Below are 18292 nucleotides of genomic sequence, written 5' to 3'. Positions count from 1 at the left end.
TTCTAGAGAGACTTCTCAAAAGCACAACATTATACCTTAAGAGCACCCAGTAGTAGATATATTGTCAGCCTCAACCATTCATATAAAGACTGTAGACCCTTACAGAGTTCTTCTGAGGGTTTGGCAATAACCCGGTCCAGGTCCCAGAGATCATAGCTAGTAAGAGAGGGGCATGGAGAAAAGATCTTCTCCACTTATTCTAAGTTTAGATTCCTTGGGAAAGGGCTTTTTGGACGTCCAATACTACATTAAACTCTTAGATTCTGAATGTCATCGCTAAGCCGGTTGATATCGCGCGTATTCACTCTGGCTAATTTCAAATTCGTCAATGCTACGCCTCACAACCTGAATCTAGCACGAAGGATACTACTCGACGGCATTGTGGAAGAGTACAAGTGTCGGCAGCTGCCAGAAATCAAGAGGGGCCAAGGATGAGAACAAAGAGAGATGGATGACAGGCTCACGCAGATAAAAAGGCGAGTTAGATGAATTTTCGTGGATGAAGGAGAAGGAGAAGCGAAGAGACAGGAGAAAAGGACAACAAGAGAAGGAGAGATTGGGAGGGTGATGAATGTAAGAGCAATTTCCGTGTGAATCACTGGCTAAGGCTATGCCCTAAGTGAATTCAGTGAGGCAGGTAGTGTTATAGATTATAAGGAAAGAACGAGGCCTCAGGATGACTTTATCCCGCCATATAGTATTGTATATGATGTCGAATATTATTGATATGCCGCTCATATTCGACAAAGTATGACAGGGGCTTAGCTTGGTGGGGCAACTCTAATTCCCGTCCTCCATAGCCAATCAGAATGTGTTCCCTACCACCAAATGGCATGCAAAGAAACTCAACACATGGCATCCCCTACTAACTCTTTTCCATAGTCTTATAGGTGGATGTTTGCCTAATATCTTTAGCGAAGAGCAGCGCGCTCGAGTACTCGACGCGCGCGTTGAAACCTCTGCTGAACGTGGCGTGGGTTTGGCCACGGCCTACTGGCGCTAGGTCATCCTGCGACGCCAAACTAGTACAACGTCAATTCCATACGAAGATGTATTCTAGCAGCTTTAGCGTTGCAGAGTTAAAGTAGTATAATCAGCCGTTTATCTTAAGTATATGAGGAGCTGGGTCATATCACTTTAGTAATATAGGAATAAGAAACTATCGTTAGGATAGTAATTGAATGTAGCTAGGTGTCTCTGGCGCGTTCTAGTAAATCCCAGACCGCGCTAACGCTAGCGGAGTGCCCCCGAGGATGTACTAGTTACAGTGTAGTTCCCAGAGATCATCATACGACAGGACCTTACAGAAATGGTAGCATGCTTGAAGCTCGTCAAGGGACTTCACGACGAACGATCTGTATAGGGCCAACGTTACGGTGATACCCTCTAGGTCTCTTGATTCCTCTTCTTCCTCTCACCGTCCTTCCGCCTCGATGCGTCGTTCCGTATAGGATCACACGTTCGCGTCGATCGGAAATATTCCCTTCTTCCCCTCATTCTCCGCATCTCCAACCGTCCAGGTTGAACCTCACGTCGATAAGCGCTAGTAATGGACCCTTCACCCGACGCCCTTCTATGTATTCACCGTCTTGATTCTTCTACCGACTTCCCGATTCACGAAGTGGATTGCGTCGGACATGAAGATAGTGCTCCAAACGATACTCCTTACTTCTTCCTACACCCCGATCGAACGTCCAAACCAGTGCAGCTTCTACGGTCCTACCGACTGGACTATCGACTGGACTATCAACTGGACTATCGACTGGACTATCGACAAGAGTCTCGTCACGAAAGAAATTAAGACGCTAATGCCCCATCTCCAACGTTTTCTGCCATCCTTCGTTCCTCCGAGACCTTGCAGGCGTAAAACGGTACACAAATTATCATCTGTAGTAGCGACCGACATCCTTCCTAATCAGGAAACTTCAGAACGACCTCCCAAGGTTACCGCCGAGGCGCCTTCCAACCTCCACGTTAAATTGCCTTATCATCATGTCATTCAGGTGGATTCCGCCCAACAGCTCCCCAAAAGTGTGACCGAACGTTTAACCACGAGACATCCATGACCATTAATTGACTCGATCGACTCGCAATAATATATATGGTGACCAGTGCTTTGGCATTATGCCACGTCCTGTATTAGGCACGTAGACCTCGATGGACCCCTCAGGTCGATAAGATATTCATCAGTAGATAGTACAAAGTGAGAGGGTTTGCACACCTAAGGGTACAGGGTGACGTATTGTCGCATCATCTTTTGACAAAAGCTCTCGTAGTTATAGCATCATCAAGACTGTTACCTAGGCCGCCTAGGGTGTCTTTAAGATACGTCTCCATTCACCACGCGTTGAATATATCCTCAACTAACCATGGGAATTATGGAAGAGATCTCAAAACACCTCAAGCACATTGGAGGCGTTCTATCCAGTATTGTTCGACAGGCCGCCAAGCATTTCAAAGCAGACCCCGAACAGTATTACATGAAGAATCAGACCAAATGTTATTGGTACACCGTCGAAAAGCTAATCGAACTCCTACCCCGTTGGCAATGGGGTGATATCAAAAGTCTGGTCAGGCTTGACATGACGTTGGAGATGCTTGCCCAGAAGGAATGCCGATTGGATTTCATTAAAAAAGGGTGTATGAAAGCCCACAAGAATGCACCTTTTGCCCCATATGATGCGTCTGAGATCCATATTTGGAACAGAGAATTCCATAAGACCCAAAGAGCATATGACCGACTTCAGAGGGAGAGATACAGCATCATGAGGCGTATATGCGCGGTCGAGGTCATATCATACAACACACTCTACGTAGCGCTGAAGAAAACATCCTACCTTCGGGATAAGTGTATCCAGAGAGGTGGATGCTGTTCGCGCTCTTGTTCTTGTTGTCAGAAGAAAAGAGGCACAAAAAGGGCCCATGCAGTTAGTCATTGCACTACTGAATGTCATTGTTGCTTGCAGAAAGGACGGAGAGATGTTGGCACAATGGACATCAAGCCATGCATTCTGAAAGACCTTTATTTTGACAAGAAGTCACATACATCAAAGAAGGCAACCTCCTCTGTCGTTTCTAATGATTTTGAGGCTTCCACAGATTCCCCAAAAAAACACCATACTGAACACAATACCGCAAGAATAACATCACCAAGCGCAGGAGGCTATTACGCCAAGAGAAAAAGAAGAGTCCTTTGAGGGAGGTACACACACTTTAACGTGTTGACCACGCCATTCCGAGTAGGCGTATCATTTAAGGACCGTTCACCAAGACCTATGATTGGAGACAGACTAGCTTTTGCAATCTTTCGGGTATTACTTTTACTGGCAATACAAATTGAATTTCGAACAATGTATCAATGAATGTTTCACGCTCCCCTTTGTAAAATGTAGTAATATACAAACACCACTGCGTGATTCATGGCGGTCATATCTGGGCACATTTAAGAAAATTATTCAAGCTCCTCAATAGATACCATCAATAGTCGCTGGTATCGCATATTAACTGTTGCGATAATAGATGACCTCTGGTCGACAATAAATATGCTTTCTTCGCCCATCTTGCAGAAGGAAACGAACTCTGGAAATTGTTCCGCGAGCATATCTTTGTGTCCATTTTGTCTACATCGACTGAAGACTTGGATAATGGAGCATCTTTGTGATATTCGAGTCCTAAATTGCACACATAAGCTACAGAACACAGTTTGGCGTCCTCAGTCGGACGAGATTTAAAAAGTGCCTAGACACCTAATGCTGTGGTATAGTGATATTTTCGGGCTTTTCTTGTTTTGAGAGATGGAAGAAATGTCTATTTAGTCAGGCAGGTAGATGCAATTACCACATGAGCCTTGGATTCACTGTTTCCTGGAAGTCTGACTCATCTTCACATCACTTGACTGATTCCGCCCTATTAGGAAGGCGGAGGCAATGGAGATAGAACAATCATACCCCGCTCCCACACCCCCAACGATTGAGAGGGAAGGTCTCATAATAGCAATAGCAACATCAAAGCCTCGGCTTAGCTCACTAGTCACGATGCTGGTAAATGAAATCCCTCAAAGACCAAAGAGGCAAATCCGTACGGTCTCAGTATACGAAATCATCCAGTAGTTCCGTGATGATGTGGTTTCAAGAATCCACATTTCCGTACGACAAGTGACAATGTGATGGGTCAATCAGGAATATTCTCTTTATTGGGTAGTGAAGTATGCCTCCTTCATCTGGAAACACCATGCCTTTTTCACTACCCTGTGCCTACGCGGTATTCCCAGTACTCCCAATAATCTAATTCGTTTGTTGATTGGTCAAGAGAATATGCATCACGTGATACATTTTATGCCTAGCCCTATGAAGGTTAGTCCCGCAATGCTTAGCAAAGCTTTTTCTGCGTTTTCCCGGCACCGAAGACCGAGCATCAGGCAAAGTCCGAAATGTCGGTAGGAAATTTGATTACCAGTTCAAGCATCCAGACTCCCGTCTACTTGTACTTGTTGGGCTCCGGGGTAAGTGGAATCCCACGCGCTTCGTCCACTGCTTATCCCTCTTCCGTCACTCCGGGTTATGGGGTGTCGGCATTTTTGGCGACGCTCGGCAAGATCCCGAAAAGGAGTGCGGTCTAGGGCTAAGGACTCATCCATCCGATCGACATTCAGGAACCATTCATCTGACTGGCCGGCTAAGCAATTTCCGCCCCTCCACTGACTCCTTGGTGGGACTTCGCTCTTCCACAGAACAGCGCTGCCGAGCCGACGAGACTCGATGAAGGGCTTGTTTTGTACTGCTAGGTCTTGGGATAGCCGAGTGCCCAGGATTCATGGTATTGCGTATCTACGCTCTGAATCTGTAGAGGGTGGGTGGTGATCGCATCGTCAGGATACATACAGGGCTCTGTTGTTTGACTGAACGACAATGGCTCGAGTAGTCCAGGTGGAAGAGAAGTGCCTGCCAAGGAGTGAAGTCCTGGAATAACTCCGGGGAATTCTAATGGATATATACTGCGTACGTACACTCATTGTCCGTTCCTTCCGCGGTAGAATGTTTCGCCCCTTGCAGCGGGTAAGCGAACCAAAAGCCGTCTGGGGAAAACAATCCCCCGGCACTTACACCCACATCAACATGGAGATGTGGATGGAGACGTGGGAACGATTCTTCACGCTGAGAGGCCGCATGGCGCAAAGCCAATGCTGGTTGCAGCTCTCAACGTATCGTAGCCATCATAATTCAACCCCCGAGACGTCCCCAGAATGGGGTTCGCCACGGGCAGAGAAATAGTATTGTGGAGAGGGTTCGAGTGGAGGAAGCCCTCACCGGAGTCTTTGCAGAAACGTGGTGGAAAGTTATTACTTAGAACCCCAGCCCCGACTTCTGCTCTCCGGATGACAGATTTTCTTTCCCCTTTACTCCGAACTCGCAGTCCTTGGGGACACTCTTCTCTACTCCTTCTGGCACTTTTCCTATACTGCCCCCCAGCTAGCTGTCTACCCAGCAGCCATGGGTGTCCTTAGTGTCGTCGAAGACCGGCCTACGCCAAAATCCGTGTACAACTGGCGCGTTTATGCCCTAGCTCTCATTGCATCATGTGGCTCCAACATGATCGGTTACACCAGCGCTTTCATTGGGACAACGATCACGTTGAAGTCATTCATGGGCGAGCTCGGACTCGACGAGATGACGGACGAGAAAGTTGATTTGATCAGTGAGAATATTGTGTCTCTTTTCATTGCTGGAGCTTTCTTTGGTGCTCTTCTTACATATGGCGTTGGCTTCTACTGGGGACGCAAATGGGGTTTAGTCCTCGCGTCTGCGGTCTTCACCTTTGGTTCAGGCCTGCAGCTGGGTACTACAGGTTCTCGAGGGTTAGGCATCATGTATGCTGGCCGAGTGCTTTCCGGACTTGGAACGGGCATTGCGTCCAATATCATCCCAATCTACCTCTCGGAGCTGGCACCCCCTGCCATCCGTGGACGCCTGGTCGGCCTGTATGAGCTCGGATGGCAAATTGGTGGATTAGTTGGATTTTTTATCAATGTGAGTGGTGCAATTGGATGATCGAACAGACATTGGAACAGCAACGGAGAAGACTAACCGCGACTGGCTACTTAGTATGGCGTCGAAAAAACCATGACTCCGAGTCACGAGCAATGGATCATCCCGTTTGCCGTACAGATGATCCCATCTGGGCTGCTGTTTATCGGAGCTATCTGGATGAGAGAATCACCCCGTTGGCTGTTCTTCAAGGGACGTCGGGAGAAGGCGATGGCAAACCTCTGCTGGATTCGTCAATTGGACCCAGCCGACATCTACATCACCGAGGAAGTTGCAGCAATCGACCAGGCCCTTGAGGAACAAAAGGCCACAGTTGGACTTGGCTTCTGGAAGCCATTCCAAGCTGCTGCTGCCCGACCCACACTCGTATACCGCTTGTTTTTGGGATGCATGCTTTTCTTCTGGCAGAATGGGTCAGGAATCAATGCTATCAACTACTATTCCCCGACCATTTTCAAGAGTATTGGTGTTGCTCCCGACACCGTGAACCTGATGACAGGATTCTTCGGAGTCGTAAAAGCCGTTATGACCATTATCTGGTTGCTTTTCCTTGTCGACCAGTTGGGCAGACGAAACCTGTTACTTGGAGGTGCCGTCTGTGGGTCGGTTTGCATGTGGATTATCGGTGCCTACATTTACATCGCAGAGCCGGAAGCCCATCCCACTGACCATTTGAACGGAGGTGGTATCGCGGCTATCTTTTTCTTCTATCTTTGGACTGCGGTATACACACCGACCTGGAACGGCACGCCGTGGGTTATCAACTCGGTAAGTGACGATACCCTCTGCAAGATACACTAGTTTCGCCAACACTAACGGCGACGTAGGAGTTCTTTGATCCCAACTTCCGATCTCTGGCCCAGGCTTGCACAACTGCCAGCAACTGGCTCTTTAACTTCCTCGTCTCTCGGTTCACGGAGCAGATGTTTGCCAAGATGCACTATGGCGTGTACTTTTTCTTTGCATCCCTGTCCTTCTTCGCCTTTTTCTTCGCCTTCTTCCTCATTCCCGAGACAAGCGGTATCCCGCTCGAGGTTGTCGACCAGCTATTCCAGCAGAAGCCGATCTGGCGGGCAAACGCCAAGCTGAAGGCTCAGCTGAAGGAAGACGAGGAGAGGTTCCGGTTTGAGATCAAGGAGGGTAATTTCGACAAGGCAGAGCCGCAGGAGCACGTCGAGAACCGCGATGGCGAGGTATAGATATCGGATTGTATATAGGCTTGGGGCCTTTACGAGAGGTCATGGACATACGCTTGATATAACGCATTTGGTTTACTTGTTTGATAGAATTGTGGATACAGCAAATAGATTGCAAAAGACCCATCTAAGTGATGAGGCCTCACATTACCGTGGCATATTGTACTACCCGCAACAGGATTAAAAAAACCAAACGAACACAGGAAAATACGACCTCTCCAGGGAAATTATCGTCTAGAGCCATTGCATCATATCTGTACATGTCGCCCAACACTTGTCAGTCATCACCACAAGGCCAAGAGACCTTTCTGTACGTCGCCGGGGGGTATCAACCGCAGGATCCGGGACGCCAAGTCAATCTTCAGTTCTCCCTGTAGTCGGGCCTTTACCGCGTCTCTATACGGGCGGTTCCAGTGCAGATGCGCCATCCAGTAAACCAAGCGTTTTTGGTTCACCGAGCCATTCGCCGGGACACACTCTGCTAATTTGCCTGCATGGTACAGTACGGGATCCTTCGCATGCTCGAGCATCGCAAGGAAGACAGCCTTCAGATGGCCGGAAAATTCATCCCGGAGGACTTTTTCAAGACTCTTGTGGTAGCGGGCCTCGAAAGCCTGACTGATAGCCGTAAGCTTCGCGTCGGGTGCGTTGAGGAACACTGCACTGACACCGATCTCATCGGTGCCTGCCTTTGCCTGCGTCGCTTGGTGGATTTCACGCACGTCAGCGTCGACAGATTGCGGGTCGAAGTAGGTGCCGGGTTCCGGGCGCGTCGCGTTCAGGAGCATCTCGAAAAACTTCTCTGTTTTACCCGAGAGATCGCTTTTTATGTCCGACAGCAGCGGCTTCTGGTACTTGCTGACGTAGGCATACTTGATGGCACGCAGGTCGGCGTTCGATCGTCCGATCAACACATCATTCAATGCGGTCTCGTCAGTTCCTAATCCAGCCATAGATTCTTTCAAGTGGCGCACATCGTGGCCGAGAGGTCCAAGAGCTAGCGCCAGGAGCAGGTCTTCTAGCGTGCCGGAGACTTCTGACTTAATGTCCTTTTCCAGATTACGCCCGATCCTATCCGTGTACGTGTGTCGGATCAGAGCCATCTGGAGCGGATCGGGCTGGCTCAAGATCTTGATCAGAGCGGTCTCATCCGTGCCAAATCCTTTCATTGCCTTGCGCAGTGCATCGGCCTCCTTTGATGCGTCACCAGGAGCACGTTGGTCCGGGTCGTAACCAAGCGACGGGGGCGCCGGGACGATGTGTTGCGGCGGGTAGTTGGGAGCACCTTGCATGGGTGGGGGGTATTGTCCATATTGGTTTGGTGGAGGATACTGGCCCTGCGGAGGGTACTGGCCTTGAGGGGGATATTGACCCGACGGGGGATATTGTCCTTGCGGCGGCGGGTATTGGCCTTGGGGTGGAGGGTACTGGCCCTGAGGAGGATATTGGCCCTGCTGCGGGGGAGGGGCATACTGATTCTGGGGAGGATACTGTCCAGGTGGAGGAGCCCAGGATTGTCCGTGCTGCTGCGGCGGCGGCATCGACTGCGGCGGAGGATATTGCTGGTACTGGCCCGGGACAGGCTGCTGAGGGGGATAACCTTGCGGAGGGACATGCTGACCTACTGGAGGTTGCTGTTGATACCCCCCCTGAGAATGCGGAGGATATGGCTGTCCGTAGGCATACTGCTGCTGCTGTGGCGGCGGGGCACCATAGCTATTATTCGGCTGGTAAGACATGCCGGTCGCTTGAAGTTAGGAAGATAAGTCTCTGAGGGATAGAAAGTAGAGAGAGGTAAGGTGGTTAGCCATGCGGGGTCATCGATTCCTAATAAACATGTATCGGTGAAAATCGGCGGTTGCCAAGTCCTTCTGGTCGTACCAGTTCGGTCATCATTGGACATGACTGAGCTCGCGATCTGGTTGAAGGAAGGCAAAGGGCTGGGAGACTGCTGTGGCGGTGCAGAATACGAATAGGTGACCAGTAATGACGACGCTCAGCCTTGGGCTCAGCCTGATCGTCTCCAGTGTTTTAGTGTCCAGAGTTTGCAGTGGAGAACACTATTTCTCGGTGTCAGGGGCGGAGTTAGGGCTTGGCAAGTCGCGCAATAGATTTGGAATAGAGTCTCGCATCGATATGCATGCAGGAATCCATTCAGGGGATGGGCATTAAGCATAGCAATCTAAAACGGTCACTCGTTGCTCGATATTTCGCATCATGTCCACTTCCTGTCGCACGGTTAACAAGGGCCATGGACTCATTAGGGCATCTAGCCCCCTTTGGGTTCTCGTTCGTGGTAATGATCGCTCAACCCCACAAGTTCTAACAATGGTATCCATCAGAATGTCAGCATGGCTGTGCAGGGTTTCAGGATGAGGGCCAGGGGAATCTACAGAGTACGTTATGTATACCTCCCTTGAGCGGTCAATATTTGTACAATTCCATATACCAAACACGAGTTCACAATGTCCTCAACGGTCAAAACATATGTCTTTGTTATATCAATTGCCCTCTACTTGCTATTGGGACCGGCTACCGCGGCAGAGCCCTGGAATGTTTTGGACATTGACTTCCCTGATCCTGCCGTAATATCGACAGATGATGGATACTACGCGTTCGCCACAAGCAATGGCACCATCAATGCGCAGGTCGCACATTCATCTGACTTCAACAGCTGGGTTCTTTTGGATGGGGTGGATGCTTTGCCTGGTCCGTTTCCAGATTGGGTGGATGAGAAAGAGCATCCAGATATCTGGGCGCCAGACGTCATTCAACTGGTAGGGATGAGACAAACGATACGAATCTCACTGCAGATGCTGATCTTGTCTTATTCGGATGGATAGAACGACGGCACATTCGTCATGTACTTCTCTGCCACAGCCCGCGATGACCCCTCTAAGCACTGCGTGGGCGCTGCAACCTCTCAATCTGTGAAGGGTCCCTATAAGCCCGAAGCAAATGTGATTTCCTGTCCGCTGGAGCAAGGCGGTGCCATTGATGCCTCTGCGTTTTTGGACGATGATGGTACCAGGTATATCGTGTACAAGGTGGATGGGAACAGCCTCAATACAGGAGACGACATGCACCCAACTCCCATCATGCTACAGAGGATGGAAGCGGATGCTGTCACCCCAACCGGAGATCCTATTCAGCTCATCGACCGTGGGAATGCTGATGGTCCTCTCGTTGAAGCCCCCAGTCTTGTCCACCGTGATGGTGTATATTATCTGTCATTTTCATCTAACATGTTCAACACCATGTATTATGACATGAGCTGGGCCACTGCATCTTCGATAACAGGACCGTGGACAAAGTCTACCGACCCAGGTGCGCCTCTTTTGTCCTCTGGGGATATGAGCACAGCCGGTCCGTTGGGAGGGCCTGGAGGAGCAGATTTCCGTGAGGACGGGGCCGCAATTCTCTTTCATGCGTTCAATAATGGCAAGGATACCCAGGATGGTAGAGGCACATGGGCTGCGAATATTAAACTTGCCGACGGCAAGATCACGCTGGCTTAGTGAACACTGTCTCCGGTGAATGCTCGCGGGTTGTGATTATTCAAGTTCATGGGGACATGAAATCTACGTACATAGGCATGAATACCTGTTAGATTAGGCATATACAGAGGCTCGAAGCAAATACGTCAGCCTGCATTACCACTCCCACCATTGCTGGCTTGTTGGTGTTTCTGAAGTTGATGCCACCGTCGGATAATCTCTGCTCGTTCTTCTGTCGTGGCCATACACATCTCCTCGACCCCCTGTACAAGTCGAGATCGAAGGATCTCCTTGGTCTTCGACTTTGAGATTGAATTCCGAAGGCTCTTGTGTATCCCACTCAAGGGATAACCAGCCAGACCCCAAAGGCCTAGATCGTCAGAGCTTTACATAAGTATTCAGAAGCGTGCATCAACGTACCTCCCGCGGGCTTTAAGAAAATCCCACCTACCCCCTTTCCCATCCCTTTCACGAAACCTTTTGGCCCAGTTTCCGAGTACCCACGAGCAGGCTGTGTAACAAGCCCGGTGATGCCATGGTAAAAGCTTTGTGTGAACTCCTAATGAGTGCATTAGATGTCGGTGATCCCGTAAATCGTAGATGAGTACACTTGCCGTTCCAGCAGCTCTGAAGCCACTGCGGACTCCCCGCACCTTTGGGGTAGCTAGAACTGTTGTATCATGATAGAGCTTTGGCGCGTTATGGAACCCCTTCGACAGGCTGAGTGTCAGGTCTGTGGGCAGAAGTAACATCCAATTGAGGACTTGTTTTCCAAACTTTGACGCATGGTAGCCGGTTTCCGACAATATAACTTGCGTGTCAGTGAGATCCTTGGATAGACGTTTAGATATCGTCTTCTCCAAATTGAGTTCTTCACCATTGGGGTCATGTGGGTCATGTTGCTCAAGATCATCCACGGCAGTGTCTGATGATGTGTGATTGGAATTGTGATCGGAATTCGATAATCGGTCTTCTGCGGACTGATAGCTGGTGTCTGACCCTGATTCCCCCTCCTCCGATGAAGAACCTTCCTCGTGATGACCTTGTTGAATCTCTTGTTCCCAGCGGTGGATATTCTCTTCATCCTGAGTTGGGAGATCTTCATCGCCTCTCAAGGTTGTGTCCATGGACGTCTGTCCTCGTCCAGTATTCTCTATCGTACAGGGGCAGCCCGCAGGATGATCTCCAGGTCGATGACCCAGATGGGGGCGTCTGTGATGATGGACATCATGATAGTGATGACTATGTCTCCATGAAACGGCTTCTGCCATTTCGTGAGGAAGCCCCGCAATTCCACCAATGAAGTCTGTCACTATTCCATAAAGCACTTCGGCACCAGCAGATAATGGTCCCTTGGGATCTCGCGTCGTGTCGTATTCCTGTGAACGGTATCTGCGACTAGATTAGTGAAAGTTACTATATTGAAGTTCCGGCTTAACAGCGCGTACCGTACGACATTGTGCGGTTTCAAGAGCCCGGTTTCCACCAGTACCGTTGCAGCAAAGGCGCTCAACTTAATATGAGAATGCTGGATAAACCAGACAGCAGGCCGATTGGGACAGAGCGAACATCTCAAACTATCTATATCCAGATGTTGGTGAAAGCTAGATACGGCGTTTTTGGTACCGTTTTCTGTGCGCATCTCTGCACCGATTTCCCCGGCCTTCTCCAACGTCTCAGGTTCCAATGCCGTCTTGATCGCCTTTGTCAGCTTATCGACAGATAACTGTTTGTATGGAATGGGTAGCGGTCCAGCGCCTGCCCGAGCCACAATTGATCCCCAGAAGGGCTGGTCACCAAAGAATGGGATCACTATCGTCGGACGTCCTGCGAGTAACCCCGCTGCGGTAGTTCCAGCACCACCATGGTGAATGACACACGACACATGCTTGAATAACCAATCGTGTGGACACTTGCCAATCAAAAGAATGTTGTCTGGAATCTCCGCCTCTCCTGCTCCAATGTTTCCCCAGCCTTTCGACACCACGGCCCGCTGTCCACTCTGCCGGATAGCCTCAAAGACAATATCGGTCAGTTTGTTGGCATTATCAACCACTATAGATCCAAATCCAACATATATGGGCGGTGATCCTGCTTTGAGGAAAGCGTCGAGTTCGTCCGGAGGATTATAGTCCGTGCCCGAGGAGAAGAACTGGAATCCGCATACGTCGATATTATCGTCCCAGTCCTTCGGTTTTGGAAGTAGAGCAGGGGACCTTTTTACGAGGTCAGAGTATATAACATGTTGATGGTTTGCAAATATCATACCAGAGATATGTGAAAGGCACCTGCAGCCGGTGTGCGATACTGGGTGCTCGAATGGCGTCCAACGGGTCCAGCCCGAGTTCTCTCTTGCGAAACCGATTTATTAAATCACCTAGACCTTCCCACATCATGATTTCTACCACGGCGTATGATGCGAAATTCGCAGCAGAGGGCTTCGCATTATGCGATCGTATATTCGCCAAAGGATGGGGAACGGCCTGTGTTGCCGTCCAAGGCATCCTGTGAGGTTAATCATCAGCAACAAAGCAACAAAGTCGGCATCCGGAGATACCTACGTAAACATCATGTTTAGAGGCACCCCTAGCTTCTCCGCACAGCTGATATGCGCAAAGCTCGGCGGGTTCGCAATGATGGCGTCCGCAACGAAAGGACGGTCGCGATAATCTACCGTGTCGCTCCACGGATCATCGCGAATATGATGGAGCCCAGTTCCATCTCCGGTCTCGAAGCATGATCTCCAACAGCCTGAAAATATTGCCTTCATATCTCGTCGGCGACGCTGGATCGCGCCGCTTCGAATAGTCCGCATGTCCGGCATCAGCCCAGGGTTTTTCACCATGAAGGCCATCAACTCAGCAGGATCGCCACCAATATTAAAGAACTCCAGCCCTTGTTCATTTATATAGTCCCTGAATGCCAGATGTGTTGCGAGACGCACACGATGGCCATGTTTCTTCAGTTCCTTTCCCAAAACCACGAAAGGTTGGACGTCGCCATGAGACCCTACTACTTGGATGACAATGTTCAGCCGGAGTGGAAAATGCTCTTTTTCCTCTGTAGCCTGTATGGCCGATGGGCGGCGGTCGTGTGATGATTTCTGCAGTTGTTTCTGGACTTTTCCGAGGAAGGGCTTGCGCCTATGGAAGTTGATATCGAGACGGCCATCGTCTAGAGAATGTGTCAGACACATGGCAGAAAAATCACCAAGGGAATTCTGCAGATGGGATACACACCCATAACACGCACTCCCGTGTTTAATCCCTGGTCTGTGATCAATCCACGGCCATGTAGAAGGGACGAGGTGCGACTGAGGCTTTCCTCCGGCCAATCCTCCGAGACAATGCCATCGTGACGCGATGCCATGGCGTAGTGATGGCTGATTCTCGGCGCCGATCGTGCATTAGCGTCGCAGGATATACTAGAATAGTACAAGAAGAACTACTAGGTCCTTCTCAGGTGATGATTTGCACTGAATACATTGTGGTGATGTAGTTCTTTAGTGATGATGTCACGCATTGAATAAGCTTTCCTCTCATAACCGGACAGTCTCCTGATCACTCCCATCGGCCGCCGCCATAACTTTCAATAGAATCTCCGGGTCCCAGCAGGCCCTGAGCTCCCATTTAATCTGGGTCGATGCCGTGTTGTTCGGTGTGCCGCTCCGTTGCCGATGTGACCCGCCAAGCCCTAATCGGCATGCATCCTTTTCGCCGGTGGCTAGCGGTATACAAAAAACGCCACGGTTGGCCAAACCAGGATGTTCTAACAGGATATATTTGTCTTAAACAAACATCGAGCTAAGTACAATGGAGCCTCCCACCTACGAGACTATCGGTCTCAATGTGCATCACACCCACCTTCGACTCTCCACCCTTTTCCGGCCAGGCTCCGAGCCCGCGATCTTTTTTCTCCACGGCTTCGGCTCATGCAAAGAAGATCTTCACGATATAACCCTACTTCCTCAATTCAAGAACCATACATTCCTCGCATATGACGCTCCAGGCTGTGGACAGTCCGAATCCACCAATCCGTCCAAAACCACCATTACTTTTCTAGTTTCCACTGCGAAGGCAGTCTTGGATCACTATGGCATATCTAAGTTTCATCTCATTGGTCACTCGATGGGGGGATTGACTGCTTTGATGTTTGCCAGCTCCCATAGGGACCATGTGCTGAGTTTTATCAACATCAAGGGCAATCTCGCGCCCGAAGACTGCTTCCTCAGCCGGCAAATCTTTTCCCATCCTGGCACCACACAGGAGGAGTTCTTCGACGACTTCATAAAACGCACGCGGGAATCGCCGTCATTTTCCAATGCATTATATGCGGCTGGCCTGAAATACAAAGTCCACGTTGATGCGGTAGAACCCATCTTCAAGTCAATGGTGCAGTTGTCAGACTTTGAGGATCTACTCGGCCGATTCCTCAGCCTCGGGTGCCCGTTGATGTTTATGTATGGCGAACAAAATCGGAATCTGTCTTACTTGACCAGATTGGCAGATAGTGGTGTTGAACTGGCTGAGATTCCCCTTAGTGGCCATTTTCCCATGTACGCGAATCCAGCAGAGATGTATAGACGGATCACTACTTTTCTGAAGAAATAGACTATATCATAAAATAGAAGCAAACTTTATCCTTTCATTCTTGCATTTCGCCAGGACTTCAATCAAACAGGTAGTTTCAAATGATGAGTCTGTATTAACGCGCACTATGTCTACTAAATGGCATTGCATTGGTACATACCTCCGCACATGCTGACGAGCTAATCCCATCGATACATCCGTCGTCACCCGTGGTATTTTGATATCTACAGCTGCAATATACATTATTCGGCTATAAATAGACCAATACCTTACTCCTATACCGGCTCTTACGCAATGTCTTAACGTCCACGGTTCTAGTTCACCAGAAATTCCGGCTATAGCAATCAGAACTTAGCTGATTTTCGAAAAATCCTTGAGCGAAACAACGACTTTTAGGGCCACCAGCATATCGGATGGCTTATGATAACTCCTGTAGTTGGATGCTCTGCCTACGAGGCTGTGCGTTTCGAACATATCAGTGATGCTTACTTCGGTTCGACACTGGAATCGCATTCAGTGTACACAGTCGACAAAAGAGAGGGGTAATAGTGGTAATGCGACCGATAACCTCAACTTGTTTGGCTATCTAGTTGCAGAAGAATCCGTCCGTAGACACTTTGCAGGCGTACTTGTTTTCTAACAACATAGTTACTATTTGCAGTTTTCCTACGTTAAAAATAAACTTTGTAAATAGCGTAAGCAGAGCCATAATATGATCAGAATAGTCTTGTTTGTAGATCTATTGAATATATAAGTTGATACAGAGCATACGCCAGTCCGAGAAAGCCATCTACTGCGATCTATTCATCCGCATCTCGTTCGCTTTCACATAGAATGCCAAGGCATGAACACTTAAGCCTCGATGCACTGGTGGTAGTAAGGGTTCCATTTTTTGCAGGTCAGACCACTCTCGCACGTCGTACTGCCAGAGTAGTTAATCCCACCACACTGCTGATAGATCTTAACTGAACCGGTGGCTGGAGCAGTGCTGGGTGAAGCGCTGCAAGAGCCGGCGTCCGAAGAGGGAACGGGCTCAGCGGTAGCAGTGGGTTTCACAGCAGTAAGGAAAGTACTGGGGGCTGGAGCGACCGTCGAAGAACTAGTTGTCTCCGCCGGCTTGGTCTGAATGGGCGCAGCAGTAGTTGCTGCGGGGGCCTCAGTGGTAGAAGGGGCAGCAGTCGTAGTGGGAGCTTCGGCGGATGTAGTAGCAGGGGAAGCGGTTGTGGTGGCAGAAGATCCGGAGCTGGCGCCAGAAGAAGAACCATCCCAGACATCCGGGCCTGGGATAGGGTAGCTATTGAAGGAGCTGTAGATATCGAAAAGGATGCCGGGGTCAGTGGCAGTATAGGCTCCAGGGATGGAGACACCCTCGGGGAGCGCGTTAGAGCCGTCCGACGTGACTTCTAGCTGCACGCACTCCATGTAAAACTGGGCACCGCCTTCACGATTACCCTCATGAAGGGCAATGATCTCGGGACGGAAAAGATAGTTGCCGGCAGGGACATCGGGGACAGTGATAGAGTGCTTCCCGCGGTTCGCGATCAAAGTTTCAACAGCCCAGGTACCGTCGGTATAACCATCCTCAGCAATCTTGACCCAGCCGTTACCGGCGGAACCCTTCTCAGTAGGAGCCATGTAGACCATGACGGGGCCCAAGTGAGAAGATGCAATAATATCATCCGAGGAGTCACGGCTGTTGTGATGCCACTCGAAGGTGACTTTATCGCCAGCTTTAACAGGGAGGGTTTTGGCAGCTGCGGTGTCGCCGTTGACATTGCAAGTCATGTCAGAGGACGTGACATCCATGACGGGGTTATTGTTTGGGGGAGAGCGAATGTAGCCGTCAGCCGTGTTTCCCAGCCCCTGGTCTTCATCGTTGATCCAGACGGCGAAGACAGTAGCATGGGCATCGACCAACTTAGCAGCCGCTGCCAGAGCGAGCAATCCGAAGGAAGTCCTCATTGTGAGAAATAAAAATAACGAATGTTGGCGTCAACTAAGACAGAAATGAGCGTAATGGCAAAAATCGAACAGAAAACAGAAGCGAATGGAGCAAAAGGGAATGGAATGCACAGCTATCCCGACTTTAATGCAAACAGAGAATTCATCGCATAGATTAGCACGTAGGTGTCTTTATATCACCGGGCAAAGGCATAGATGAGTATCAGTGATGGGCCCTGTTAGATGAAAGAAACCCTGCCAAGAAGGACGTTTCATCTATACACTAGTTCATCCATCAGCTTCATCTATTGTGCTTGGCACTATTCGCTTCCTTGTGACGCCATTGGTGAAGATTCACATCTCTGATGCCTGGAAACTCCGAGTAAGCGCTGTTAGCTAACTTCGAACTGTTCAAATGCTCTGTTCCTCCCTCCCCTGTAGGAGAAGCTTGGACGGCCACTGACTGCTGGGGGAGGACGGACGTAGTCTTTCCTGTTCGGGCCAAAAAACCGTCCTTGGCACCGTGTTGTCTGGAGATTTCGTCTCAGCTGTCAGATGGCTCATTTTTCTGGGTAGTCTCTGGGCATATTGGTGGCGGTACGACGAGCATCTCGGCTCATTAAATTTTCATCTAAGGACATTAGCCCAAACACCGGTTTCAATTCCAACAAAGCCGTCACTTCTAAGCTATCATAATGTACATTGCAATCTATGATCTGGCCAGGTATCTAAAGCATGAAATTGGCCGATCTGATCAGCGATGGGGATCGTCCTCTCTAGCCTGAGTGGGCAGACGGGAAAAACCCCATTCCTATTTAACCGAGCCAGGTCTAACCCATCATTGTCGACAGTTAACCATGTAAGGATTCATCCCGTGTTCTTTATCACCGTATGATCCCGAGAAAGGCTCCCATGATCTAGCTAGCTTTGCAAGACGATTTTAGTCGGTTCGTCTCCGACTGAGTGAAACAGGGCAGTAAAGGGTCTTTGGTGTCTGTCTCCACCACCCGGTGCATCCGACAGTA

The 18292-nt window shown here is 49.6% G+C and overlaps 7 protein-coding genes across 7 annotated transcripts; 4 read left to right on the top strand and 3 right to left on the bottom strand.

Annotated features, from left to right (window-relative positions):
- Positions 1–1319: 1319 nt before the first annotated feature.
- On the top strand, positions 1320–2085 carry BDV59DRAFT_177841 (uncharacterized protein). The gene has a single exon (XM_073689672.1). The coding sequence runs from the start codon at positions 1638–1640 to the stop codon at positions 2064–2066; it is 429 nt and encodes a 142-aa protein (XP_073548003.1). The 5' UTR covers positions 1320–1637; the 3' UTR covers positions 2067–2085.
- A 3404-nt stretch (positions 2086–5489) lies between these two features.
- On the top strand, positions 5490–7243 carry BDV59DRAFT_201834 (sugar porter family MFS transporter; the record flags this gene model as incomplete). The annotated part of the gene is made up of 3 exons (XM_073693903.1): positions 5490–6026; positions 6102–6812; positions 6872–7243. The coding sequence occupies 3 exons, from the start codon at positions 5490–5492 to the stop codon at positions 7241–7243; spliced, it is 1620 nt and encodes a 539-aa protein (XP_073548002.1).
- A 231-nt stretch (positions 7244–7474) lies between these two features.
- On the bottom strand, positions 7475–9218 carry BDV59DRAFT_28258 (annexin). The gene has a single exon (XM_073696116.1). The coding sequence runs from the start codon at positions 8977–8979 to the stop codon at positions 7525–7527; it is 1455 nt and encodes a 484-aa protein (XP_073548001.1). The 5' UTR covers positions 8980–9218; the 3' UTR covers positions 7475–7524.
- Positions 9219–9705: 487 nt separating this feature from the next.
- On the top strand, positions 9706–10758 carry BDV59DRAFT_201832 (glycoside hydrolase family 43 protein; the record flags this gene model as incomplete). Its single annotated transcript, XM_073693902.1, has 2 exons — positions 9706–10017; positions 10084–10758. 2 exons carry the CDS (start codon positions 9706–9708, stop codon positions 10756–10758), a joined length of 987 nt encoding a protein of 328 aa, XP_073548000.1.
- A 62-nt stretch (positions 10759–10820) lies between these two features.
- On the bottom strand, positions 10821–14332 carry BDV59DRAFT_28165 (putative UDP-glucose,sterol transferase). Its single transcript, XM_073696115.1, has 7 exons — positions 13977–14332; positions 13299–13911; positions 13006–13242; positions 12186–12953; positions 11352–12129; positions 11158–11296; positions 10821–11107 (listed from the first exon to the last, which is right to left on the bottom strand). Exons 1-7 carry the CDS (start codon positions 14104–14106, stop codon positions 10884–10886), a joined length of 2889 nt encoding a protein of 962 aa, XP_073547999.1. The 5' UTR covers positions 14107–14332; the 3' UTR covers positions 10821–10883.
- Positions 14037–15413, top strand: BDV59DRAFT_177811 (alpha/beta fold hydrolase). The gene has a single exon (XM_073689671.1). It carries the CDS (start codon positions 14550–14552, stop codon positions 15345–15347), a length of 798 nt encoding a protein of 265 aa, XP_073547998.1. The 5' UTR covers positions 14037–14549; the 3' UTR covers positions 15348–15413.
- A 617-nt stretch (positions 15414–16030) lies between these two features.
- Positions 16031–18037, bottom strand: eglD (putative endoglucanase). Its single transcript, XM_073689670.1, has 3 exons — positions 17948–18037; positions 17750–17898; positions 16031–17636 (listed from the first exon to the last, which is right to left on the bottom strand). Exon 3 carries the CDS (start codon positions 17286–17288, stop codon positions 16179–16181), a length of 1110 nt encoding a protein of 369 aa, XP_073547997.1. The 5' UTR covers positions 17289–17636; positions 17750–17898; positions 17948–18037; the 3' UTR covers positions 16031–16178.
- Positions 18038–18292: the final 255 nt, after the last annotated feature.

The sequence above is a fragment of the Aspergillus ambiguus genome (assembly GCF_047715705.1).
Source record: "Aspergillus ambiguus strain CBS 117.58 unplaced genomic scaffold BDV59scaffold_15, whole genome shotgun sequence".
NCBI classification, from domain to species: Eukaryota; Fungi; Ascomycota; class Eurotiomycetes; order Eurotiales; family Aspergillaceae; genus Aspergillus; species Aspergillus ambiguus.
Note: the sequence above shows the minus strand (reverse complement) of the source record. Positions and strands in the feature narration are given on the sequence as shown.

Bases quoted from the DNA above. Each gene is read 5' to 3' on its own strand.
- BDV59DRAFT_177841 (XM_073689672.1), top strand. From the start codon at position 1,638: ATGAAGATAGTGCTCCAAACGATACTCCTTACTTCTTCCTACACCCCG.
- BDV59DRAFT_28258 (XM_073696116.1), bottom strand. From the start codon at position 8,979: ATGTCTTACCAGCCGAATAATAGCTATGGTGCCCCGCCGCCACAGCAG.
- BDV59DRAFT_28165 (XM_073696115.1), bottom strand. From the start codon at position 14,106: ATGGCATCGCGTCACGATGGCATTGTCTCGGAGGATTGGCCGGAGGAA. The intron at 11,297-11,351 runs GCAAGTGTACTC...TGCACTCATTAG, and splicing joins GCTTCAGAGCTGCTGGAACG to GAGTTCACACAAAGCTTTTA. The intron at 11,108-11,157 runs GTACGTTGATGC...CTGACGATCTAG, and splicing joins TTTCTTAAAGCCCGCGGGAG to GCCTTTGGGGTCTGGCTGGT.
- BDV59DRAFT_177811 (XM_073689671.1), top strand. From the start codon at position 14,550: ATGGAGCCTCCCACCTACGAGACTATCGGTCTCAATGTGCATCACACC.
- eglD (XM_073689670.1), bottom strand. From the start codon at position 17,288: ATGAGGACTTCCTTCGGATTGCTCGCTCTGGCAGCGGCTGCTAAGTTG.